The sequence below is a fragment of the Rattus norvegicus genome, chromosome 5 (assembly GCF_036323735.1).
Source record: "Rattus norvegicus strain BN/NHsdMcwi chromosome 5, GRCr8, whole genome shotgun sequence".
NCBI classification, from domain to species: domain Eukaryota; kingdom Metazoa; phylum Chordata; class Mammalia; order Rodentia; family Muridae; genus Rattus; species Rattus norvegicus.
The window spans coordinates 102863867-102890654 of NC_086023.1; the positions used below are offsets into that span (position 1 = coordinate 102863867).

Here is a 26788-nt window from a genome sequence, read left to right on the forward strand (position 1 = left end):
AGGGATCCTGGCTGACATGGCGGAGGACCCGCAGGGCGGCGGTGCGGGTGGCCCACAGCACCCAGTCCCCAGTGGGAGCCACAGCAGCTTTCCAGAGTACGAGCTTCCCGAGTTGCACACGCGCGTGTTCCACGTCGGCGCTTTTGGGGAGTTGTGGCGCGGTCGACTAGGAGCCCAGGATTTGTCGCTGAACGAACCGCAGGCAGCCGCGCAGCCGACGGACGGAGAGGCATCCAACAACGGCTTTGAGGATGCTGCGGTAGCTGAGGATCTGGGTTGCAGTCTGGAGGCGGCGGCAGAGCTGAGGGTCGTGTGCGGGTGAGTGTGCGGCCTTGGGGACTCTGCGTGGATCCGGCAGGGCGCAGCCTCGTCCCTGCGCTTCCCGAGGACCCTTAACCTTCCGGAAGGCCGGAAGAGGTCCTAGGGTCCAAAAGCACTTTTCTGAGGGTGGATCTAGTAACGGTACACTACAACTGCACAAAAGATTTCTATTCTCTGGTCTTTAAGGTGCTTGTTGAAGTAACAGCGTCTATCTGTCACTGATATTTGGACAATGGAAGCACGTAAGGATGGAGACTTAACAGAGCTGGGTTTAAAACCTTTATTAACCGTGGCCTCTAGCGGTCCTCATGAATATGTTATTATTAAAATTTCCCCAAAAGTTCCTTCCCTGGGGGAAAAATTATAAAACTACTTTGTAATGGTCCTTCTTCTATTGGCAGTACTGGCTGTCCTCAGATGAACATAGATTCTTTTCAGTATAACATTGGCACAAAAACCATTGTCTTGAATTCTGGCCTCCTTTGAGCCGCCTGCTGGATTTCATAAGACTTAATTATTCAATGATGTATTTAGGACAAGCTCTGACCCGCTCTTGAAAAATGCATGGCTGATGATAAAACGTGGCTTTTCCTTTTTCCCTTTTCCAACCCCTCCCTCTTTCTAAGCCTTGATAAATTGAGATGCCTCGGTGAAGATGAAGACCCAGAAGTCATCCCAGAGAACACCGACCTAGTGACTTTATGGTATGATTTCGTTTTGTTATGTGCTATTTGTTTTGGTGCTGGAGGTGAAGCACGACCTCCCACTAAACCAAAGTTAGCCCTTCTCCTATTTATCTGAACACTGAATATTTTACTTTGGAAAGTATTGTATTGTTCTCCACATCTCTACCACTTAAGTTCAACCATTGGCTTAATGTACTGGCTTTTGGCTGTAGTCCCAGCACTCAGGAGGCTGAGTCAGAAAAGTTGTAAGTTAGAGGTTAGTCTTATCTACGTAGTGAGTTCCACGAGGATTGATGAGTGATTGCTGTTGTTTTAAACATTTGGACATGCTTTCTTTAGCTCTGTGAGTGTGGGATACAGTTGTGGGTGATAATTTACCCATTAGTATGTAGCTTCAAAAGTGCCATTCTACATAATCAGATGATAGTCTTATATCTAAAGAAAGACATTTAAGAACACAGAAGCCCTAAATCCCAATACATATTTGAATTTGCATTTATTTTTTAATGTAGACTTTATCTACTTTGATTTGGAATGCAAGCCAAATACTCGGATAGTCATTCTCAAAATACCTGTGGTAAGGAACCAGTTGTGGCTGGGAACGAATTCCTAATCTTGGGGTGGTGGCTAAGCACTCAGGAAGGCTGATCTAAACAAATTACCATGAATTCAAGGCCAGACAAAGTTCCAGGCCGGCTTGAATTAAATGTGAGATCCTGTCTCACATATAATAATAAAATAATATATCCTTCTTAAATATAATAATAACAATAAATTATTAAAGAAGAAAAAATTAAATCAAAATAATAGAAGTCCAATTTTTTTTTTAGAAATATATATTTATTAATGTATACAGTGTTCTGCCTGCATGTATGCCTGCAGGCCATAAGAAGGCACCAGATCTCATTACAGGTGGTTGTGAGCCACCATGTGGTTGCTGGGATTTGAACTCAGGACCTCTGGAAGAGCAGTCAGTGCTCTTAACCACTGAGCCATCCCTCCAGCCCCCTGGCTTTCTTTTCTAATGAAGAAACTTTGTCAGGCATTGAAGAGGGAGAGAAGACAAATGTTAGGAGTTGGCTCCTGCTGTGCGCCATCCCTTTTATCATAACAAGCTAAAGAACTTTAATATTTAAGATTTTTGTTAAAGATTGCTTTGGCTCGTTCTTTCTCTTTCTTCTTTCCCCTTGTTTTGTTTTGGAGACAGGGTTTCTCTGAGAGGACCAAGCTGGCCTGGACTCAGATAGATCCGTGTGCCTCTTTCGTCTCTGCAGCTCCCAGTATTTCCTCAAGACAGGTGTTAATTCCTGCAGGCTGTGAGGGAGTTGTTAATACCGCCCATGTTAGCGGTGAACTCTGTTCCCTCAAACCTTATACCTGTCCTCCTCACTGGTGTGGCTTGGAAAGCACTGTTTCCTGCTTCGACCACCATTTAAAGGGTAAAGGAAATAAACTAGGTGAGTTCTGGAAGAAAGAGCCACAAAACTGTAAAATTCATAACTGTCACCCAAACTGGGAATGTTTTTTTTTTTTTTGTTTTGTTTTTTGTTTTTTTTTCTTTTCTTTTTTTCGGAGCTGGGGACCGAACCCAGGGCCTTGCGCTTGCTAGGCAAGCACTCTACCACTGAGCTAAATCCCCAACCCTGGGAATGTTTTAAAAGTAGATTTTGAGCCACCGAGATACATTTGCCACTAGACCTAACAACCTTAGTTCAGTTCCTGGAGTCCTTATTGTAAAGGTAAGAGAACCAGCTCCCCATAAATCCTCTGACCTCCCTACGTCCATAGCATGAGGTCACATACTCGAGTCCACATAGTAAACAAAGAAGTGTAAAAACTAAAGTAAATCAAACCTTGGATTTTGTGGAAAAGTAAAACTTTAGCCTTTGTTAGAGTGACAGAAGAAAAGCACCATTGAAATAGGAATCTTGTAAACCAATCCAAATACCACAAAGAACAGGAAGAAATGAGGCTCCGAAGAGAATTTACTGCAGGAAGAGACTGAGATCGGCTGCAAGATAGATCTGAGTGGAACTTAAACTCACAGAAAGTGAAAAGAAATGGATAGAATGTTTACGTGGCAGAAGCAGACAAAAACACCCCACAGGAAAATGAGGGGAAGGGATATGAACCAGTAATTTACCTTTAAAAAAGTAAAAATATATTGTATGTGGACCACAATTACACCCCCTCTAGTTCTGAGAGGCTGAGGCGGAAGGACCATTGCCTGGACGATGGAATTTTGGACCCTGTCTTATAAGACCCCCAAATAAAGATGTAGTTGGTGGCAAAACTTGCTGAGCTTGCACAAGGCACAAGGCACTGACTTTGACCCCCTCTGACCATCTTAGGACGTAAAAACAAGAAGTACGGCCACAGCAGTGAGGAGTCGAGAATGCTACACGTTTGGTCCCTACTAAGCTGTTCCCAGTCCCTCATTTCCTACCCACTGACCCCTGCAGATAGCCAATCTCTCCAGCATTTGTTTAGTGTTTGTCCAAATCAGTGGACGCTTGTGCATTTTATCTCCTATGGCAGTCAGTCCAATCTAGAGGCTAAACCTGAGTCACTTTGATGGAGGAAGTTTAATCTAAAGGACTGTTAATTTTATGGCTGGGCATAGTAGTTCACGCCTGTAATCTCAGTACTTAGGTATGAGAGGCAGGAAGATCACTGTAAGTTTGAGACGAGGGAAGTTCCTGTACAGCCTGGGTTATTCATATAACTTAGCAATTTCAAAAACAACTAAACAAACAAACTTTCAGGAAGGATCAGAACAGTAAGGCACTGACAGAAACTACAAAGGGAATATGACTAAGTGGTAGAGCAGATAGAAGGAGCCTCCCACCCTGGGACTGAGAGTGCTGGAAGAGATCCTTTCTTCCCCTAGACTTAGACCCAGTGCCATTAAGAGAGGGCCTGCCTGTGTTTCACTGAGTGGCAGTGATGTTGCTTTGGTAGAAGTCCATGTGCCAGAAAAAGCTATTGAGGGAAGTGGTGGGAGGAAGCCGCTGGGTGCTCGGTGCAGCGAAGGAGCTGGGTACTGACACAGGCAGCTGTGCACTTTAGGACTCTGCTTCACTAGCTTGTTACTAGGAAGCAAAACCTTCCCTCAAGTGCTACATACAATACACGTTCTCTCCTGTATTTATACATTTAACGAGTGCCAGTTGGCAAAAGAAAACTTTTTCAACTGTAAAGGTTCATCTTTACAGAACAGGTTAAAACGTGTGTTTGCAGATATGAGCTGGTGAACTGTACCCAGCTTACCTCCTTCCAAGGTTACCATGGTGGCTTTGCTTTCTTCACTCACAAGTACATCTTGGAAACCACTGACTCATCCTTCATCACAGCCTCATTACCCACTGTGTGGACCTCCCATAATATATTGAGTACTCACCTATATGGATGTGTTTAAGATAAAACAAATATTTTGCAAGTTGAATGGGGTGGCTTACATCTGTAATGCTGCACTTGAGAGGTTAAGACAGAGACCGTGAGTGTTAGGCCACCCCGGGCTAGTGAGACTTCATCAGAAATAAAAATAAACTAAGCAGGGTGAAGGTGGTACATGCCTTGAATCCCATACTTCTGAGGCAGAGGCAGGGAGATCTTTGTGAGTTTCGGGCCAGCCTAGTCTATATAGTGAGCTCCTGGATGATCTAGAGAAACCGTGTCTCAGAAAACTAAAAAAAATAAAATAAAACTTAAAAAATGGATAGCTCCCGAGGAACATCACCAAAAAATTGCTCTTTGCCTTACACACACACACACACACACACACACACACACACACACACACCAACAAAGGACATGTATGCCTACGTTTGAGTACATAAACCTAAAGTAGAATACAAAAAAGCAGCAAGAGAGCCCATGTGTTTTACAAATGTACACAACACCAAGGAGGATGCAGAGAGCTGCTCTGAGTCTGCATGGTGGTGATGATGTAAGGCTGAAGGAAAAGGCCCTTCTCACCTATTAGTGTTTATCAGACTGTAGGTAGCAGCTGGGAAGCTGATGTACACAATTACTGCACTTGAATAAAGAACAGTTGCCAGTCCTCTGAGCCATCTCCTCACTTGCACAGAGAAGTTGAACACTATGAGTCTTGCACTTGGGTTTTTGGGATTTGAATTATCCAAATAGAAGGCTTCAGAGATGGCTCAGCCAGGAAAGTGCTTGCATGAAGACTGAATTGGGTCCCTAGCACCCATATTAAGAGGCAGCGGTGCACATCCTGGGGTGCGTGAAGCAGAGACATGGGCTCTTGAGAGCAATACAGTAGAGGGGTGGCTTGGGTTTAGAACATTGGCTGCTCTTCCAGAGGACTGCGTTCGATTCCCAGCACTTCCATGGCGCTTCACAGTCATCTGTAATTTCATTCTTGGAGAGCTAATGCTCACTTTTGGCTTCCATGAGCACCAGGCACTCAGGTGGTATACAGACATGCATATAGGCAAAAGTACCCATACTCACAAAATAAAATTTTAAAATAATAACAAGGTATAGTCAGGTGTGTTATGTGCCTTGAAGTGTAGTAACAGGTAGAAGATCTCCAAGTTCAAGGCCAGCATGGCCTATAAGTTCCAGGCTAGCAGAGCTATATAAGACCCTGTCGTGATTAATTAATTAATAATTAAAAGAATTAAGCGTGGGGTTGGGGATTTAGCTCAGTGGTAGAGCGCTTGCCCAGCAAGCGCAAGGCCCTGGGTTCGGCTCCGGGGGGAAAAAAAAGAAGCGTGATAAAGACCCCCTTTGTCAACTTCTGGCCTCCATACACAAACGTGTATCCACACATACACGCCTGTACCACATGTACATAAAAGTATCCATATCTTTTTTTTTTAAGATTTATTTATTTATTTATTATATAAGTACACGGTAGCTGTCTTCAGACATACCAGAAACGGGTATCCGATCTCATTACAGATGGTTGTGAGCCACCATGTGGTTACTGGGATTTGAACTCAGGACCTCTGGAAGAGCAGTCAGTGCTCTTAACCACTGAGCCATCTCTTCAGCCCCAAGTATCCATATCTTAAATGCACAACAAGCACACCAACAATAATAGGTGTTTGTGCATGCATGGTTTAACATCCATCCATCCTGCCTGCCTATCTCAGCTGAAAGGCTTAGAAGCAGTAACTCTGCTGATAACACGCTGTGCCTAGATACTGGTGAAACAGATAGACAAAATCTGTCTCCCAAGCTGGGCATGATGGTGTAATCTGTAACCCAACGCTTGGGATATAGAGGCAAGAGTATCAAGAATTCAGTGAGTTCAAGCCCAGATTGGGCTACCTGAGACCTTAGTTTAAAGTAACATAAACCCCACTCTAGAGAAGGAACTCAGGTTCCTTAAGTGTTAATGCCAAGGTTTGGATAGGAAAAGTAGAAAATGAATTTTGGGTGTCTGTGGTTCCACAAACCAAGAAGTGCATGCCCTACTTCCCTATCAAAAATAAAAGATCACAGCCTATTGCATGTTTGGAGCAATTTATGACTATTTGAGCAACAAAATAATAGATTTTAACCCATGGAATAAAATGAGTGAGTGGAATTTGTATGACTAGAAATGAGCAAGGGAGTAGGGACAGGTTATTTGACTATAGAACTTCTGTGGTGGGGAGGAACACCGTTAAGTACATACCATAGTAAATGGTGTTGGGGATGTCAAATGGGTGCTAAAATTCCTGCATGAAGAAGCTGTGTTTGCATGGTCTCAAAAGTACCTCCCTCCAAATCTTTATCCATTTCAGAGAAAATAAAATAGTGCTGTTTCTAGTTGAGCCCCTTGGCAGACAGAACTGAACTGAGGCTAACATCCTTAGTACCGGGGACTCATTAACCCTAGATTCCAGAGATGGGCGCGCCAGAAGGTCATCAGTCTTGTAGGCAATCATCTCAAGATGCTCTTTACTCCAATCTCATTTAAACTGGTCACCCAACTTAATGGGCATTCTGTAAATTGAATCAATTACACTCTTCTGCAGTGTCAGGATCATGAAGGGATCTAACAGGCTTAAAGAGACCAAGGGAAAATAGTCAGTGCACTGCAGAATCCTAGATAGAAATCTGGAACAGGAAAAAAAAAGCTCTAAATTAAAAATTGTGTGTGATGTGGAAAACATCTGTAGCTAATAATTATTGTGCTGATGTTAATTTCTCTTCATGATTTTGTGATCATAGAAGACATTAGGAAGAGGAAAGCTTGGGGAGAGATATAAGGAATATACTCTTCCCCACCCCCCCACCCCCCACACCCCCCGGAGCTGGGGACTGAACCTAGGGCCTTGCGCTTGCTAGGCAAACGCTCTACCACTGAGCTAAATCCCCAACCCTGTTTTTTTTTTTTTTTTTTTTAAATATATACATCTTTTTTTAGGAGTATACTCTTGATGTTATTTTTGTAATTTAAGTCTAAAGGAAGTTTAAAATGAGAAGTTAAACGATTGGGGCTGTTAGCATAGCTCAGTAGTAGAGTGCTTGCCTAGCATATATGAAGGTTGGGTTTGATTCCCAGCCCCTGTATGCTAAAGCTTAGAGATGGAGAGCTCAGTTTTTAGCTGCACCTGCCTCTCTAGACTCAGGACCTGGTACCCACATAGAAGCTTGCAACTCTGTAACTCAGGTTCCGAGGAATCCAGGGTTGTCTTCTGCCCTATAGGCACCAAGCACAGGTGGTGCAGACATGCATGCAGGCATTCACACATTTAAAATAATTTAAAAAGATATTTAAGTAACGATTGTAGAGAGCATGCTGACCATTTTATCTCCCTATGTCTCTGTCAGTGTGAGGAAGGGGCTCTTAGACTATCGGGAAGAAAACATCACGATAGATCGTGCCTGTAGACAAGAAACGTTTGCTTATGAAATGGTAAGTCTTGCCTTTCCACCCCTCCCTGAGTATGTCATTGACTGTTAGTGACAGAGTCTTACCCACAGAACTGAAGGGACCACTCTTCTGACTCCTTCGGCTCTCTGCCTGACTTTTCCCTTTAGTTCAGTCTCACTGTTGGCGGTAGACCAAATTTACACCTGTCTACCACCCTGTTCCTGGAACTCTATGTTCTGTTCCTGATTTTATTATCATATATTTTTGGGAGGCAGGGGTCAGATTTTGGAACTTGTTATGTAGACCAGGCTAACCTTGAATTCTCAAAGTCACCTGCCTCTATCTCCTGAGTGCTGGAACTAAAGGCATACACTACCACACCCAGCTTTTAAAACCATACTCTTAATCTATTGCTTCATGAGTGAAACGCCAAGTGAAAGTGACAGGTGTTAAAGAATGCGGTGGTAGGAGACATGATAGTTCAGAAGCAGTTACATGCCACTCTTCTGGGCACATGATAATGCCCAAGGGCAGCTGTCGGCTTCCACCTTTCACCATGTAGTAGAATTACATAACAAATACCACGTTGGCTGGTCATGGTTGTGCATGTCTGTAATCTGAGCACTCTGAAGATGGACTCTGAAGATGTCCCTGCAAGTTCCACTCTAGCCTTGTCTACATAGCCAGCCCCTGGGAGGGTAGGATATGGGGGTGGAACATACTCAAAGTACACTATACATTAACTTTGTTGAAAATACCCTAATGAAACCTAGGATCATTTATGAAAATAAAAAATATGTTAAAAATTAGTAAAATGAAAACATTTTTGCCTATTTCAAGAGCTCAGTAAAGTGATACTGGGGCTGGCAAGATAGCTCTGTAGTCAGAATGCCTGCCACTGAGCCCCACAATTTATCAGCTCCCCAGAACCCACATGGGAGTGAAAAAGAACTAATCTTCAAAAGTCACCCTCTTGCTTCCCCACTCTCACTGTGGCATGTTCTTGCACACATGCACACATGCACAGACGCACACACAAGATGTAGTAAATATTTGAGGCTATAGTGATGGCTCAAATGGACTGCTCTACCAAAGTACACAGATTTGATTCCCAGTACCCAGCCACATGGTGCCTAACAGTGGTTTATAACTCCAGTTCGGGATGGGGTGTAGGGGGAGTAGATATCCTCTTCTGGCCTCTGCAGGCATTACATGTACATGATACAAGGACATACTTGGTGGCAAAGTACCAATATATATTAAAAAAGAAAAGAAAAGGAAAAACAATGTAACACAAAAAAATGTTTTAAAGAAATTTTAAAACAAGGCATGGTACCTTTAAATCCCAGCATTCGAGAGGTAAAGGTGGACAGATTTCTGAGTTTGAAACCAAGCTTGTAGCAAGTTCTAGGCTAGCCAGGGCCACACAATGAGATACTGTCTCAAAAAAAAAAAAAAAAAAAAAAAAGTCGACTGACCAACTATTAGGTACATTCACCATGATGTTTACTGTTCATTATTTCCAGGACATTTTTATTATCCCAACACAAACTTTGTACCCAATAAGGAATGACTTATTCTCTTTTCCTGGTGACCTCTAGTCTGCGTTCTGTCTGTATGAAATTGCTATTCTATATATGTCACGTGAGTGAACCTACATAATATTTTTCTTTCTCTTTTGCTTTTCTTGAGACAGCGTTTTTCAGTATAGCTTTGACTGTCCTGGAACTAACTCTGTAGACCAGGCTGGCCTTGAATTCAGAGATCTGCCTGCCTCTGCCTCCCAAGTGCTGGGATTTAAGGTGTGTTTCTTTTTGTATGTCTCCTTTAACATAAAGTTTAAAGGTTCATCCATGTTTTAGCATGTGTTAGAACTTTATTCTATGGCCAAATGAAATCTTTTGTTGCATATACTCCATGTTTTATTTGTTAATATGCTATTGACTTTTTAGTTCTTTGAGTCTTTTGATTATTATGAATTACTGATACTGGAGTATAAATGTTTGGGTTCTGTTTTTGTGACTCTGTCTTAACACTGCTGTCTTCCATAAAAAGCTGCATTTTCTGTTCCCATTAGTGATTGGGGAAGCTTACATTTCTCCAGATCTTTTTCAATTCATACATTGTTTGTTTAGAATAACCCTACTACTTATTTTATAATTTTGATTTGTATTTCCCTAGTGGCTAATGGTGCTAAGCATCTTTTTATTTAATTAGTAATGGTTGTATATCTTCTTTGAAAAACATCTATTGTAATTCTTTACAATTAAAGTACCTTGTCTCATTATTGGGTATTCTGAGTGCTACAACTTTGCCATATTTTTGCCTTGAAAATATATTCTCTCCTTCTGCAGATTGTCTTTTTCACTCTTTTGATATTGCTAGGCATTAAACTTTGATGAGATCAAGAATATCAATTTTTCTTTGTTCACTGACTTTTGGAATATTTAAGAAATAGTACCTAACCCAGTACTGTGAAGATTGTCCTTTGATTTTTCTGTAGAGTGTTAGCGCTTTAGTTTGTAGGTTAGCTCTTTGATTCATTTTGATTTATTTTTATTTTATTATTTAAACTTTTATGTTTGGGTATTTGCCTGAATGTAGGTCTTTACAGCACGTGTATGCCTGGTTTCCCACGGAGTCCAGAAAAGGATGCTGGTTCCCCTAGAACTGGAGTTTTAAAGATGGTTGTGAATTGAACCCTTATATAGTTATTGGAAACCAAACCATGGTCCTCTACAAAAGCAGCAAACACTCTTTTTTTTTTCTTTTTTCTTTTTTCTTTTTTTTCTTCCGGAGCTGGGGAAAGCGCTCTACCACTGAGCTAAATCCCCAACCCCAGCAGCAAACACTCTTAACTGTTGAACCATTTTTCTAGCCTCAGTTTGAGTCAATTTTAATATATGATGTAAAATGGTTAGCCTTCATTCTGTTGTACATAGCAACCAGATGGAGTACAAGGCATCCTTGCCCCCCAAAAGCATGGTTTCAGAATTACATAGATATTGTGTGTGTGTGTGTGTGTGTGTGTGTGTTTTATTAAGACCTCAGGGCCTCACTGTGTAGCTCTGGCTAGCCTGGAACTTTGCAGACTGATCTTGAATTGAGAGATCAGCCCGCCTCCATCTTCTCAGTGCTGGGGTTAAAGGCCTGTACCACCCCACTGCCATTCAAAATGATACAGAATAATAATACATGGGAGCGATTCAATATTTCTCTAGCGTAGGCTGATATAAAGATAATAAGACACTTTAGAAACAGCAATTTCAGAAAAGGGTGACAAGATGAGTTATATGTGGCTAAATCAGTGGTTTAAAGATTCCATCCATCCATCTCTGTCCCATCTCCCTCCCTCCTGCCTATGTTTCATCCTAGGGGGCAGCATTGAGGGCCACATGATCCCTTTTGTGAGCAGTCAGTCAGGAAGGAACAGAGAGACAGATTTTGTCTGGGCTGAGTGCTTGCACACTGTGTTACGGGTTAGACTTCCACCTGTGAGGAATGGGATGTCTCACTGGAATCACCATCTCGATCTCATCACATACAGTGAAATAATTAAGACATATAGTTGCCCAGTCACCTGAACCCAAAGACTTTAGCATAGAATTGGCCACCTTTTTAGCACCTTCTAGAAACGCCCTTTCTGCTTAGCTGCCTTTCTGCTTAGCTGGCGTTTGCTGCAGTGAGGCTGTCAGCTGTCAGCTGTCAGCTGTCAGCAACAGTGCCTTCCCCCACTGAGCCATCTTTACAGCCCCTGCTTTTACTTCTGATTTTAGTAACTCAGTGTTTTTAAAGAATTAACTTTTGTGCTGAACCAGTGGTTCAGTGGTTAGAAGCCCTCCTTTACTTTTCCCAAGGATCTGAGTTTGGAAACCAGCACCCACGTGGGGAAGATCACAACCTCCAAGGAATCTGACACTGCCACAGATATACTCACTCAAAATATTGCTTTTGTTAACTTTTCTATTTTGTTTTTTCTACCTTATATTATTTCCTCTTTTCTGCTAACTTTGGAATTGGTTTGTTCTTTTTGTTATTACTTAACACAGTTATTTTATATGTAAATGTTTCCAGATATAAATTGCCTTTTTACCATAGCTCTTCTGTCTTTTAAGTATATCTAGGCCTCACAATGTCTTCTGACTTCCTCTGTGTATTTTTCGATGACTCACTGGTTGTTTTAAAAAAGGGTTTTTTGTTTAGTGTTGTGTTTTTATTGTATTTGTGTGTATATGTACGTTGTGTGGCTTTATGAATATGAGTGCTGTGCCCTTGGAGGCCAGAGAGGGCATTGGACTAGAGGAGCTAGAACTGTAGGCACTTGTGAGCTGCCCTACTTGAGTGCTGCAAGCCAAACCCCAGTCCTCTGCAAGAGCAGTACATATCTTAGCCTCTGAGCCACCTCTCCAGCCCATTTTGGTTTTGGGAAGGGTCTCTGGATAGCACAGGCTTTGAAATCTTCCTGCCCCAGTCTTCCCTGCCCCCACTTGTGACAGGGTAGCAGACACATGCCACCATGTAGAGCTGTACTATTATATTTCTAAGATTACCAAGCATTTGGGATTTTGAGCTTGCCTTGTTACTGATTTCTAGTTTTATTGGTGATCGGAGATACTTTGTATGATTTTAGTTCCTTGAAATTGGTGGTCTGTCCTATAGAGTGTTCCTCTGCACTTTTAGGATCTTTTTGTTCAGTGTATGTCTGTAATTGTATGTTCACTGTGTTTGGCAACATTTATCAGCATGCAAATACCCTTAGACTCATCTTAATGTAAAGTCTGTTTTGTCGGAGAGTAAAAGAGCCTACAGCAGTTTGCTTTTGTTACAGTATCATCTCCCCTTTTACTTTCAGCCTATTTGTATCTTTATATCTAAAATGAGTCTCCTGTAGATAACAAAGCTGAATAAAGTTTTTGTAATCGTCTGTCAGCCTTTCAATAAGAAAGTGTCCTCTATGTACAACCATACTAGTTACTGGGGAGAAAGGGCTTGCTTGTCGTATTCAGCTCTTTGGCTGTATTTGTTCCCCTGTTTTCCTGTTATCTCCTTGTTTAGATTCTGATTTTGTCCTGCATATTTGATTCCCACCTCCTTCCTTTTCTGCATATATTGAAAGTATCTTCTCAGTGCTTACGGATCTGTGCGCCTTCAGTCTGAGGGTCTGCTGCTGCAGGTGCTGCCTGTGCCTGTCCTCATCTCCTCTCCGTCCCTAGGGAGTACAGTCTTGCCAGATCTTGACAGAGTTCTGGGTAATGATTTTCTTCCGTGGTTTGAAGTGTTTCTGACTTATTTCTTGTCTTTTTTTCTGCTGAGAAATCTGCTGTTAAATCAGTTGAGGAAGCTGATTTCCTATAGTTAAAGGAACTGGTTTCAATTAGTTAATTGGCCATGCTTATAATAGCTGGCTTAGCATCTCATTTTATTTGCTTCTTGTCTTAGTTAGGGTGTTATTGCTGTGAAGAGACCATGACCGAGGCAACTCTTATAAAGGAAAACATCTAATTGGGGCTGGCTTACAATTTCAGCGGTTTAGTCCATTATCACCATGGTAGGAAGCATGACAATGAGTGGACAAACTTTGTGCTGAAAGAGCCAAGAGTTCTATATCTTGATCTGCAGGCAGCCAGGGATGAGAGTCTGGATCACACTGGCCAAATTTGAACATATTTATGAGACCACAAAGTCCTGCCTCCATAGTGACACACTTCCTCTAACAAGGCTATACCTCCTAATAGTGCCATTTTCCATGGGCCAACCATTTACAAACCTCCACACTTATTCAGTAGACTTGTATTTGTGTGTGAGTTTAGACTTTGCTTGTAGGAATAGTTAGTTACCATATTAGATTTCTTACTAACATTATTGAGAGAGTGTGTGAGACTGTTGGGCGGGGTGTACATGTATATGCATAGCGGCTACAACTTACACTTCTCTCCTTCCCTGTACAGGTCTCTGGGGTCAGGAACACAGGCTGCCAGGCTTTTCAGCAGGCTCTTTACCTGCTAAGCCTCTGCCAGCTCTAATAACTCTTTTCCTTCAAGACACTGTTTAGTTCTGCCTGTCCTGGAAGTCACCATGTAAACCAGGCTGGCAAGAGAGAGCTCACAGAGATCAGCCTGACCATGCCTCTGAGTGCTGGGATTACATGTTTTATATACACATTTTCAGGAACAGTGCTGTAAAGTATTTTCTGTTACTACAGTAGGTAAGACAGAGCATAAAGAGAGTAACTGTTCGCCCTCACCATCCAGGAAGCAAAGGCAGGTGGGTCTCTGAGAGTGAGGCCAGCCTTATCTACAGAACTAATTCCAGAACAGTCAAGGTTATACAGAGAAATCCTATCTCAAAAAATGAAATGGGGGGGAGGGGGCAGAGAAAGAGAGACAGACAGACAGACAGACAGATAGTCAGTCAGTCAGTCAGTCAGAGTCAATCCAATCAGCCATTCTTCACTTTGAATTAGACATCAGACCAAGGTTGACTGGAGTCCTCAATGATGGCTCTGTTATGTTGCCTCTTAACTGCGTTACAGTGGCTGATTTCAAGGTCTTGTTTTCTTTCTCCAGGAATCTCATGCACTAGGAAAAAAACCTGAAAATCCAGCAGACATGATTGAAGAAGGAGAGTCTATCCTATCTGTGAACATCTTATATCCGGTTATATTTAATAAGGTCAGTGGTGAAACCTTCTGGTTTTCATGGCTAAGTAACTTTGAGTATTAAGGATAGAACCTAGGACCCCAAGCATGCCTCCTAGGGAAGTACTTTATCACTATGACCCCACAAGTCCCTAAAAGGACCTTTGACAAAGCATTTAATATTTGAAGTCCTATCTCAGGCTTCAAACTAAATATTGGCATATACAGTCTGACATCGTATTTTTTAAGACAAGAAGATGTATTTGTGAGTCCTTTGTTTTAATAAGAAATGTTCTGGACTGGAGAGATGGCTCAGTGGTTAAGAGCACTGACTGTTCTTCCAGAGGTTCTGAGTTCAAATCCCAGCAACCACATGGTAGCTCACAACAATCTGTAATAAGATCTTATGTCCTCTCCTGGTGTATTTAAAGATAGCTACAGTGTACTTATATATAATAAGTTAACCTTTAAAAAATGTTTCAACAATTCCAAAAGTTAAATTTACATCTTTTTACCAATGAGTATTACATTTGTGACACTGGAATGTGTAGCTGGTTTTGTACTAGAAGCAACTGAAAGTATGCATACACTTCCTAGATTCTCATTCTGTGAATTAATGAGTTTTTGTTTATTGGTTGTTTTTGCTAAATAGTTTGCTGGTAGAGGAGTGGAATGAACTTTGTTCATCAGTTGAGATGCTAGAGACGTTCCTTTTTGTTACAAATACGTCACAAGGATGCCAGTGTTTCTTGTGTATTGCTGTGAGGCAGCAACTGTGATGGAGACAGTTCACAGTTCATGGAAGGGCTGGCTAGATTAGCTTCTGTATCAGAGAAGCAGAGGCAACAGGGAGCAGACATGGCTCCTGAAGCTGAGGGCTCACATCTCAGACAACAAACCAGAAGCAGAGAGGCTTGGGGCTGGAGAGATGGCTCAGCAGTTCAGAGTACGTACTAACTACTCTAGCAGAGGAAGTTCGGTGCCCAGCACACACATATCAGGTGTCTCACAACCACCTGTCCCTCTGGCACCAGAGAATGCAACATCCTTTTCTGGCCTCCAGACAACTGCAGTCATGTACGTACTCTGTAAAAATAAATGTACAAACATCGTCAGTGACACATTTCCTCCTCAAAGCCACACCTACTACCTCTCTTAACAGAACCAGCAATTAGGACCAAGCTCTCAAATGCTAGAGACCCTTGGGGACATTTCTCATTCAAGCCAGTAATTTCTTAGAAGTTCCTAATAAAATTATTCTAGCTTTACATGTATATATCCTTACTCCTCCCCTTCTTTTACAGGTGAGAATTGAAGGCCAAGCTTTGCACATGCTAAGCAAGTGTTAGCTTTTATATGTTTTTGCTTCTTCACAGAGGTGTGTCTGTGGAACTAATCCCATAGTTTATGTATACACATAGTTTGCACTTACATAGGCTTTTATGAAGCATCTTGGTATTACTTACTTAAGTGCATTGCTTGGTATCTCAAACCGCCAGTTTTTAAGAAGTTTTGGGGGTTTATAGCTTGGGTTAGGATGTAGATTGCTATCTTCAGTGATATGTAAGTGTCGACTTCTAAATGTGATTTGTTTGTTTTCAGTACTCCTGTACATACTAGGCAAGTGCTGTTTACTACTGAACCCTGACTCCAACCCTAAAGGATAGGTCAAATTAAGAAATTATGCCTGGCAACTGCACCTTTAATCTCATCACTCTGGAGGCAGAGGCAGGTGGATTGCTTGAATTTGAGGGTAGTTTGGTCTACAGAGTGAGTTCCAGGACCAAAAGAAAAGAAGAAGAAAATCAGTGACTTTATCAGGTCTTGGTGGGATTTGTGTTAACTGGTTTTTCAATGGGCACTTATTTCCTGTTTGCCTTTAGCACAGAGAACACAAGCCATACCAGACAGTGTTGGTATTGGGCAGTCAGAAGCTCACGGAACTGAGAGACTCAATTTGCTGTGTCAGTGACCTCCAGATTGGTGGAGAATTCAGCAATGCCCCAGACCAGGCCCCCGAACACATCAGCAAAGTAAGATGACCTCCTCTTCCTCCTTAAAAAAACAAGGGAGTAATAGAAACGGAGACAGTGACTGCTCCTTAAGTGAGTGTTGAATGAGTGTCCTTACTGTCTGTGTGCCGCACTTGTCTCTCCATCCGCCATCCATAGAGCCTTCCGAGGCAGGAGTCTGTTCATTCTCACTTCCCACCATTTACAGCTGTAATGACACCACCCTTCTGAGCTACTGCTGGCCATCTGGCTGTAACCGGTCGCTCTTTTCCCTTTTCTCACAGTCACAATGAAGTAGCACTGTAACTTCCTTATTCACTCATTTGTTGGTCGTAGGGATTAAACCAAGTAAGCACTTTGAACTGAGTTATAGCCTCAGCCTTATTGTTGCTTTGGTGGTGTTCTCCATTCTCTTCTGTTTAAAATGCTGTGAAAATTTCAGTCCACCTTTACTACCTCCAGGAAAAGTTTGGGATTGGCCAAGAGCCTTGGTCATTTGCACCTGTTATTCACTGCTTGTAGGGCTGAAAAGTACAGGGCCGATATCAGACAGGAGGTGGCACAGAGTTGATCTTTCCCGTTGCTTCCTGGTACTGGCACCCCCAGTGAGACAGATGCCTCCGTATTCTTGAAGAGGAGCTTCGGGCAGGCTGCCCAAAACATGTTTAAAATTGAGGGTTTACCTAAGCTAACAGAACCACCTGATGCTGCTGAATCTCAAGACAGGAAAGGATTGCTCTGGTTCTTTTTTGTGGTGCAGCCTTGGCAGAGGACCCTGGGTTTCCTTGCCCACTAAGGAGAGGGCATCTCTACAGGCCCATAAAAGGACATTAAAACAAGTAGGATGAAGGTAGAACTTGGAGAAGGATCAAGTCAGCCTCCTGGCTCCATCAGCAATGTACATTTTTAGTTCTTTGATTTTGAGTCCCATTAACTAACATTTCATTAGTGAATTTGTGTGTCTTCTCCATGCATTCCATGCTCCTGTTTCGAGCATTTCAGTGTGGTAAGAAGCATATCACCATGCATCTGGGATGGGAGTGGGAGTCATGGTCACATTTCCAAACTTGGTTGCAGGCATTTCGTGTCTGTTGTAGTGCGTATCAGAATGTCCTGGTGCTGTTTGTGTCTGCCCTACAGACCCACCATGTTCTGTTCTTTTTAGTCTGATGTCGAGATGAGCATCATGGCTCATGGAGAGATTAAACAAATCTCATGTGGTTGTGTTGAAATGGTTTTAAGATACCTAAACTCAACTGAACTGCCATGTCAGTGCTTGTGGAGATAACTGCAGTGCTCAAGAGAAACAAGTGGAATTTTAAGGAAATAGGTTTATATTTTCCTCAAGGAAGAAAGCACTGATCTTTTGCAAGCTTTCTTAATACTACCAAAAAGGAAGATATAGCTATAAATAAATTAATGTGAGCTGGGTGTTGGTGGTACATGTCTTTAATTCTAGCACTCAGGAGGCAGAAGCAGGCAGATCTCTGATTTCAAGACCAACCTGGTCTGTAAAAGTATTTTTTTAGGGCTGGAGAGATGGCTCGGTGGTTAAGAGCAGTGACTGCTCTTCCACAGGTCCTGAGTTCAAATCCCAGCAACCACATGGTGGCTCACAACCATCTGTAATGGGATCCGATGCCCTCTTCTGGTGTGGCTGAAGACAGTGACAGTGTGCTCATATATAATAAATAAACAAATCTTTTTTTTAAAAAAAGTATTTTTTTCTCTCTCCCAATGACGTAATGTCATCTCTGAGACTCACGGCCTCTGTCTGCTCTTGTAAGCCTTGTCCTGGAAGCTTTAGCCTCCGTGTAGTCTAGTCTAGGCCTAGAGTGTTTTTGCAGCCTCTGAGACATGCTACTGAGCACGTTCATCCTTTCTTGTTCTTTCTGATCTCTGGCTTGCTGTTTTGCCTCAGACTCTTCTCTAAGTTGACTGATTCAATCTGGTTTCTCTCTCCACCTCTGCTGAATGGCTGTGCCTGACCTCATAGCAATATGTTCTGATCTTCTGTCTCCTTGTCATTCTATGGCTCTTTCTGCCTTCAACTGTGTCTAGCTTATACTTTTCAACCTGTCTCTTTAAGACTTTCCCAGGAAATCTACCTGTTTCCTTTTCTGCATTGTCCCTTTCTTCCCTCCTTGTGAGAGGCAGACATATCCTATTCTGTCAGATCTTTCTCTGATATGTCACTTTGTCTGCCACTCACTTTCAAACATGGCTGCTTCCTTTTACAAGGAGGCTTCCTGTCACAGTTCTCAGTGAGCTGGACTGTTAAAGTCCTTGCTGATGTGCATTTGGATAACTCTGATGTATTTAATTAAGTCTCTCTGGCTTTAGAATGGAAAAGGATTTGCCAATAAGTCCTTCCTCCTCATCCTTTGGGATTAAAGGTGTGTGCTAAGGGCTGAGCCACACACAGCCAGTAATTTCCAGTAAATGACACAGTCTCAGGTTCACAGTGTGATCAAATATCCTGTAACACTGGTCTGCACAGCAGATTCCAGGAGAGCTAGAGGAAAAGAGATCTTTAAAAAAATTTTTTTATCTGAAGAATCCCTCTTTGTAGTAACCTATCAGCTTGGTTAGAGCAGTTATGAGGGTGCTGGGAATGAAACTCAGTTCCTCTGGAAAAGCAGTAAGTGCTTGTAACTGCTAACCCAGCTATCTAGCCCCTATTTATTCTCTTAATATTTACATATCTGTGGCTATTCTTTCTGTTCTCTACTAAAATAATAGTGTGATAATTGAGCACCTGCCATGTGCCTAGTATATGTTGGCCTTAAAAAGAATTGTCACTATTTTTATAAGAAAAAGCATAATCCTGAGCTGCTCAAGTTCAGCAGTCAGTGGTGGAGGCTAGAGTCAGATTCTTGTTTCCCCCTTCAAAGCCCACACTGTTTCTTTGCCCAGTGTGCTAGCTGTGGATGGCTTTGATGAATCACAGTGTGATTAACTCACCAGCAGGCTTCTAGCACAGGACCTTGTGGGAAATGTATCTGTTCAGAAATGTGTTTTGCTTTTTGTTCTTCAGCAGTGTCTTAGAAATATGTTTATGATGGTAAAAGCATTTAGAAAGGCAGATTCCTATGAATGAAGTATTGACTAAATTTAACATCTTTTTGTTGTTGTTACTGGGCTTTTTGTTTTTTGAGACAGGGTCTCTCTATATTCTTGGCTGTCCTGAAACTTGCTATGTAGACCAGGCTGACCTTGAATTCATAGAGACCTCAGTGCCTCACCTTCTCAAATGTTGGAATTAAAGGTGTGTACCACCACAGCCTGGCTTGAGCCTACCTTTTTGTTGTTTGTTTTGTTTTTTTCAAGACAGGTTTTCTCTCTATCAGTAGTCTTGGCTGTCGTGGACTTGGTTTGTACACCAACTGGCCTTGAACTCAGAGATCCACCTGCCTTTGCCTCCTAAATATTGAGATTAAAGGTATATACCCGGCTGAGGCTAACATCTTTATGAGCCTTAGAAAGACCATTTCACTGACATTTGTATTTTACAGTACTGTTGGCTGTTGGGTTTATTTTGTTCTCCTTTGTAAGGCTTCTGATGGAAACATTTCAGCTCTGTAGAGAGTATTATAATGAGCCTCATGCTCTCATGGCCTATGTCCAGTACTTTTTAGCTTTTTCCAAAACTGTTTTGTGTGTTAACACCATTGCACCCCAAAGAAAAGTAAAAGGCCCTGTGTTGATGTCTTTGTTGGTTCCATGGCACCCCACTAGCGGTCGTAGACTGGTTTTCCGGTGAGTAGCAGCTCTTACAGTGAGCTAGACTGTTATGTCACTGTTGACGTGCCACAGCCTGGATAACTCTGATGAAGCCAATCAAGTCTCTCTAGCTCTAAAGTAGAAAAGTATTTGCCAATAAACCCTTGGGTTTGGGGTTTTTAATAATTGCTTTGAGAATGGAACTGTGTTTTTAAAACAAACATGTAAACAGTACAAGTATTTTCTGATCTAGTATCAAAAACATTGTCTTCCAGTGTAGCCCACACTGCCTTGGGATTTGTGATTCTTCTGCCTCGACTTCACAAGTGCTGGGATTGCATGTGGGTACTACTGAACCTGCCTGTCTGCTATTCCTTGTATAGTGAGGAACAGTTATTAATTTTTTTTTTCCGAAGCTGGGGACCAAACTCAGGGCCTTGCGCTTGCTAGGCAAGCGCTCTACCATTGAGCTAAATCCCCAACCCCGTGAGGAACAGTTATTATTAGTGAAAACTACTTTTGTTCTAGCGTTTTCTTTGTAAATAAGCAATTATGTGAGAAGGCATTAAGTTGTGCAAGTCATTTCTAATGGGGGTTTATACAAGTGTTGTATGATTAACAAAACTGAGTGTATACCAAACTTGGTTTCCAAAATGAGGCAATAGTTAGTTAGAGCATGCATGCATTTATCTATCCCATCCATCCATCCATCCATCCATCCATCCATCCATCCATCCATCCATCTTAAAAAGGAGAGTCTCACTGTAACCTAGGCTTGCCCAGACCTCACTATGTAGCCCAGACTAACATCAAACTCACAGCATTCTTCTTGCCCAGCCACCTTAACAATAGGATTATTCTTAGGCATCGCTATGCCTAGCTCTGGATCATTTACCTTTACAGTGACTTTCTACCTTGAGTGCCCAGTGATCAAACCTAGGTACCCAGGCTTGTCAGCAGTCACTTTACCTCCTGGGCCGTCTCACTGTCCCTTTCTCAAGTCTTAGAACACACTTTAAAATCAAGAGTAATGATTAAAATAGCAGTAGAATAAAGCTGGAACAGAGCCATCTCTCTCCCTCCTCTGTGTGTGTATGTCCAGGAAGCAAGTTTTTATTGAGTGGTATCAAAGAAGTCCATATATCAGTTTTCTGGTTTGTATTCGAGTGGTCTTATGGTGTGTTGTGAATATTTGAATTATGAACAGGTTTTGATTAAACACTATATATCTTGTTTTCTTGTAGGACCTATACAAGTCAGCTTTCTTTTATTTTGAAGGAACGTTTTACAATGACAAAAGATACCCGGAATGCAGAGACTTGAGCAGGTACTACTCACAAAAATCTTTTCAAAGTTTTTAGTTTTGTTTTGAGGAAGGGATTCACTATATATCCCTTGATGGCCTACACCCAGGCCTGTGTCTGCCTCCCAAGTTAACATGTACCTATCTTAACTATACAAATGTCTTCCCTACCCATTTACCTCTGCCTCCTGAGTGCTGAGATCTAAGATGTGTGCTGTGACAGTTTATTTCTAACTCTTAAATTGGTATTTCCATTACTCTTACTGTATGTATGTTTAAGGATTCCATCCCCCTACCTCAAGGAACTGTTAACTTTGGATGGCTCATGCCTCTAGAAAGATTAGGCCCACGAAGGTACTGATATTCTCAGATAACTGTTCAGTAACTTTCTTCAGTTTTAAAGATTTATTACTTCCACCCAGCAGCCACCATTCTCTTCAGTATTTTTCTGCATGTCCCAGACATATGGATATGTGTGTGATGTTTGAGTATCTGAATATGAAAGTCTATCATCTCTAATAGCATTTTGTTAACATTGTTTTGTCATCAGTGACCATGTCCTTCCATGCACTGGTTCCAGCCATCTTTCATCCAGTTTGATTGCCGTTTTCACACTTGTTCCAAAGAGCTGTAGCTTCTGTGGGTCATAGTGCTCAGCACTTGCCATGAGTTGTGTCCATCGTCTTGTCCCGCCTTCCCCCAGTTTTTCAAGACAAGGTTTCTCTGTAGCACTGACTGTCCTGGAACTCACAAATCAGCTGGCCTCTAACAGAGCTCCACCTTCCCTGCTTCCCAAGGCGTGCGTCACTGATGCCACCACCCAGCACCATAACTAGAATTTGAAGCTAAGAAATACTAACACTCTAATCTCAGTATATGTTAAGTTTCTGTTTAAAAAAGAAAAAAAAAAAAAACCCTGTTGTCAAAAAATGAATGAAATGTGGCATTGTAGCCACATTTAGCGACTAATGTAGCATGCATCATACAGCCTTCCAAAAAACTGGCCTTATTGAGAGAATAATAGATCAATGGCAGACAGATCTTTCCCTAGTGGACCAGACTTTAAAAAGGAACCAGGCATGGTGGCTCTCACCTTTAATCCCAGCAGTTGGAAAGCAGAGGCAGATGAATTTCAAGTTCAAGGCCAGCCTGTCCTACATAGTGAGCTCCAGGGCAGCTAGGGCTATATATATAAAATGAGACCCTGTTTTAAAACACAAACATCCAAAATGCAAAGAATAAAAAAACTATTACACAGATGCAAAGTTCAGTGTCTAATCCTCCTGAAAACCCTCCCTCCCCACTCCTAGCAGAGGACATTTCTTTTCTCGAGAATTTGGGTCTATGTGTATGCTATGGCATGGGAGCAGAGAAGGCTGGTGGGAGACTTGCGGTGTGAACCCAGGTCATTAGGTTTGATGGCTACTGGTTTGAATTCACTGTTCCTGCTCCAATATTATTAACCACTATAAATGGCAACCATCCATTTAATTAGTAGGCCCGATTGTGTGTAATTGCACTGTCTTTTCTTTCCTGCTCAAGTTCTAATAACAATGCTTTATCCTTGCCCATCCCCAAAACAGAACTATAATAGAGTGGTCAGAGTCCCATGACCGAGGATATGGAAAATTTCAGACCGCTAGAATGGAAGACTTCACATTCAATGACTTGAATATTAAACTTGGCTTTCCTTACTTATACTGTCACCAGGGAGATTGTGAGCATGTTGTTGTCATCACAGACATAAGGTATGGGACACCATTCAGAATAGTTTACCTTAAAGCTGTCTTTAAAAAAAAAAAAAAAATTTAGTCGGAAGGGGAGGATACATGCTACAGCTGGAGTGTAGACAGAGGACTATTGCAGGAGCCTGTCTTTGCACCTTGTCAGTCCTGAGGGTTGAACTGAGGTAATCATGCTTGGCAGCATCGAACTACTTTTCTTTCTCTTTAATAGTACAAAAGTGTAAGTAATTTACTAATGTGGCTTAGCTTGGGTGCAACAAATATACTTTCTATGCAATTGGAAATGGGGACTTTTTTTTTTCCAGAAAAATCTAGACATGGTAGTGTGGGCCTTGTCTTAGTCAGGGTTTCTATTCCTGCACAAACATGACCAAGAAGCAAGTTGGGGAGGAAAGAGTTTATTCAGCTTACACTTCCACATTGCTGTTCATCACCAAAGGGAGTCAGGACTGGAACTGACACAGGGCATGCAGCAGGAGCTGATGCAGAGGCCATGGAGGGATGTTACTTACTGGCTTGCTCAGCTTTCTTTATAGAACCCAGGGACGGCACCACTCACAATGGCCTGTGCCCTCCCCCCTTGATCACTAGTTGAAAGAATGCTTTACAGCTGGATCTCGTGGAGGCATTTCGAGGCTCCTTTCTCTGTGATAACTCCAGCTTGTGTCAAGTTGACACACAAACCCAGCCAGTACAGGCCTATAATCCCAGCACTTGGGAAACAGCCTGGTCTACATTATCAATCTCCAAGTCAGGCAGAACTACATAATAATAAGAGACTTGTCTAATATATGTATATGAAAGTATTTACTGGAGGATTGAATTCTTAAGTATCTCAATTTAAACAAAATCATAGTCAAGCTGTCTGGGGAAAGTGTTTAGTGATGCAGGTGATTGCTCATTAGTAAGCAAGCCAGACAAGATCTCTACTGAGTTACATCCCCAGCAGTGGGTATTTTGTAAAATACTGCCTGCGTAAATGACAGGTGAGCCGTGCTCCTAGAGAACAGGTATAACTGCATTGTAATAACTCCATGTATTTTCCTCATAAAAGGCTTGTGCATCATGACGACTGCTTGGATAGAACACTTTATCCCCTTCTTACCAAGAAGCATTGGCTATGGACTAGAAAATGTTTTGTCTGTAAGATGTATACAGCTAGGTGAGTGACGCTTTTTTTTTCCTTTAAGAAATTCTGATTTTCACAGTATTTAGTACTCTGGAGATCTTTCAATTTTAGATTTCAGTGTTTTATCTACTAGAGTCAGTGTTCTAGTCAGTGCAGTTTGCTTAAAGTTAGCATGTTGTTTTGAATAAAGAATTGAACCCAGGGGGTTGGGGATTTAGCTCAGTGGTAGAGTTTGCCCAGCAAGTGCAAGGCCCTGGGTTTGGTCCCCAGCTCCAAAAAAAAAAAAAAAAAAAAATAGAAAAAGAAAAAAAAAAAAGAAATTGAACCCAAAGCCAGATGCCTGTTAATGAGTTTGTTTACATTAGGTGTACACATGGCATTTTAACACAAGGAAACATACATGAAGTCAGAACAGACTTCAAGGTTGTAAGGAACCATGCTTCTTGCCTGTTACAAAATCAGTTCCAGCCATAAAGCCAATTAAGCTTTTCTGTTTTGAGCAGTTATTGTGACATGGACCTGTAATTGTAATTACTCATGAGGATAAGGCAAGGAAAGTTTGAATTTAATGTTGGCCTAGGCAACTTAGCAAGCCCTTCCCTCCTGGATAAAAAGTGAAAAGGTGGGGGTACTGCACACGGTAAGCCTGCATGTGCAGGGTCTTAATCCACTCTGAGGCTCTCATGCAACCTGGGCTGACTGTCCTCCTCAAACCATCTGTGTAAACAGACTTGAACCTTGGATTCCTGATATTTTTGCCTTGACCTCTTGAATGCATCACTGTCCCCCAACTGATTCTTACTATTTTTAGTATTAGTTGGCTTTCAGTTTCTTACCACAGTATTAAAAGATTAGGAAGATAGAAATGAGTTACCAAAATGAAAATCCAGAAACTGGATCAGATTTTCAGAAAAGACTTAATAAAATAGAGAAACTTAAGAGATTGTGATTTCATGTGACCAGTGTGGCTTCCGAGGCATGAAACAATCTCAGGTGAATCTTATACTCCAACTGCTGTATTTTTTTTTCTTTTTTTCGGAGCTGGGGACCGAACCCAGGGCCTTGCAAGCGCTCTACCGCTGAGCTAAATCCCCAACCCCTCAACTGCTGTATTTTTATCCTCACATCTCAATTAAAAGCCTTGTGTTCTCCAAATGACCAGCCTTTGCTAAATTAAGGATAATATTGTATGGCTCCTGTGCAGGGATGAAATGCAAATTTAGGCATGTCTGTATTTTAATGGCACAATAAGGTAATGTCTCCATTCATCCGCTACATTTATTGTAAAATTACTGGAAGAGCATGGATATGGTCCCTCTAATAAAGAACACTGTATGTTATACTCTCCATATATTCTATACTAATGTGTAAATTTGCCCCATCTTAAAGTAAGTATCTGGGTATATGGACACATGTTTATAATCCCAACACTGGAAACTGGGGCAAGGGCAGGGTTAAGGCAACCCTGGATTACATCACTAAATTAAGGAAGTCCTTCAGGGTCTGTAGCATACGGAGTGGACTAATAGAAAGTAATTGAAGGAGAACTTAAGGACAGTTATCTGGGCAAGTGTGTGGTGCTTTCTAATAGATCAATTCCTTACCTTATGAAGAAATCTCAGATACAGTTCTGTAGCATTTCTTGTTGGTGTCCCTACTGTGTTGGTATAGTCTGTTGAGGCAGTAGTGAAAATGTTCTTTATGTATTTTTATAGGACAGTAGTTCTCAACCTTCTAATGCTGTAAACGTTTAATACACGTCTTCATGTGGTAACCCCCAACTATAAAATTTGTTGCTAAGTATAACTGCAATGTTTACTGATATGAATCGTAATGTAAATATCCGATCTGCAAGATAACTGCTATGTGACCCCTATGAAAGAGTCCTTCAAACTTTGCCTCCAAGGGGTCATGACCCACAGGTTGATAACCACTGTTAGAGAACACAAATTATACAATGTTGAAGCATTTAAAAAAACGCTATAATATACTTTTTTTTTTTTTTTTTTTACTACAGATGGGTGACAAACAATGACACCTTTGCACCAGAGGATCCATGTTTCTTTTGTGATGTTTGCTTCAGAATGCTCCACTATGATTCCGAAGGCAACAAACTAGGGGAATTCCTTGCTTATCCTTATGTTGACCCAGGAACCTTTAATTAATACCACTAAAATATATATACATATTTTTCCTACTGCAGTTTAGTTAAAATTACATTATTTATTACAAGGGGTTATGGCTTTTTACTTCAGTTGTTTGTTACTGAGATGTAGAAATGTTTTGAATATATAAACATTGTCAGAAACACAACTTCTGATTCTTTTCTCTTGAGTCCTATGCATTTTGTACCCTGAGTGGACTTTGCTAATGAAAGAATGCAGTTAATAATGC

The 26788-nt window shown here is 41.6% G+C and overlaps 1 protein-coding gene across 4 annotated transcripts; it reads left to right on the forward strand.

The window, feature by feature from the left end:
* Snapc3 (small nuclear RNA activating complex, polypeptide 3) lies at positions 1-26707 on the forward strand. 4 transcript variants are annotated; one of them, NM_001013212.1, is made up of 9 exons: positions 1-318; positions 948-1025; positions 7803-7887; positions 14412-14516; positions 16366-16515; positions 21462-21544; positions 23104-23268; positions 24320-24427; positions 26412-26707. In NM_001013212.1, the coding sequence occupies exons 1-9, from the start codon at positions 17-19 to the stop codon at positions 26557-26559; spliced, it is 1224 nt and encodes a 407-aa protein (NP_001013230.1). In that variant the 5' UTR covers positions 1-16; the 3' UTR covers positions 26560-26707. The 4 variants fall into 4 exon arrangements, with proteins under 4 accessions (NP_001013230.1, XP_063144012.1, XP_038966191.1 ...); XM_039110263.2 differs by lacking the exon at positions 1-318 and adding an exon at positions 2215-2464 and having other exon boundaries at positions 960-1025; XM_063287941.1 differs by lacking the exon at positions 1-318 and adding an exon at positions 2282-2464 and having other exon boundaries at positions 975-1025.
* The last annotated feature ends 81 nt before the right edge of the window (positions 26708-26788 follow it).

Bases quoted from the DNA above. Each gene is read 5' to 3' on its own strand.
- Snapc3 (NM_001013212.1), top strand. From the start codon at position 17: ATGGCGGAGGACCCGCAGGGCGGCGGTGCGGGTGGCCCACAGCACCCA. The intron at 7,888-14,411 runs GTAAGTCTTGCC...TTCTTTCTCCAG, and splicing joins AAACGTTTGCTTATGAAATG to GAATCTCATGCACTAGGAAA. The intron at 23,269-24,319 runs GTATGGGACACC...TCCTCATAAAAG, and splicing joins GTTGTCATCACAGACATAAG to GCTTGTGCATCATGACGACT.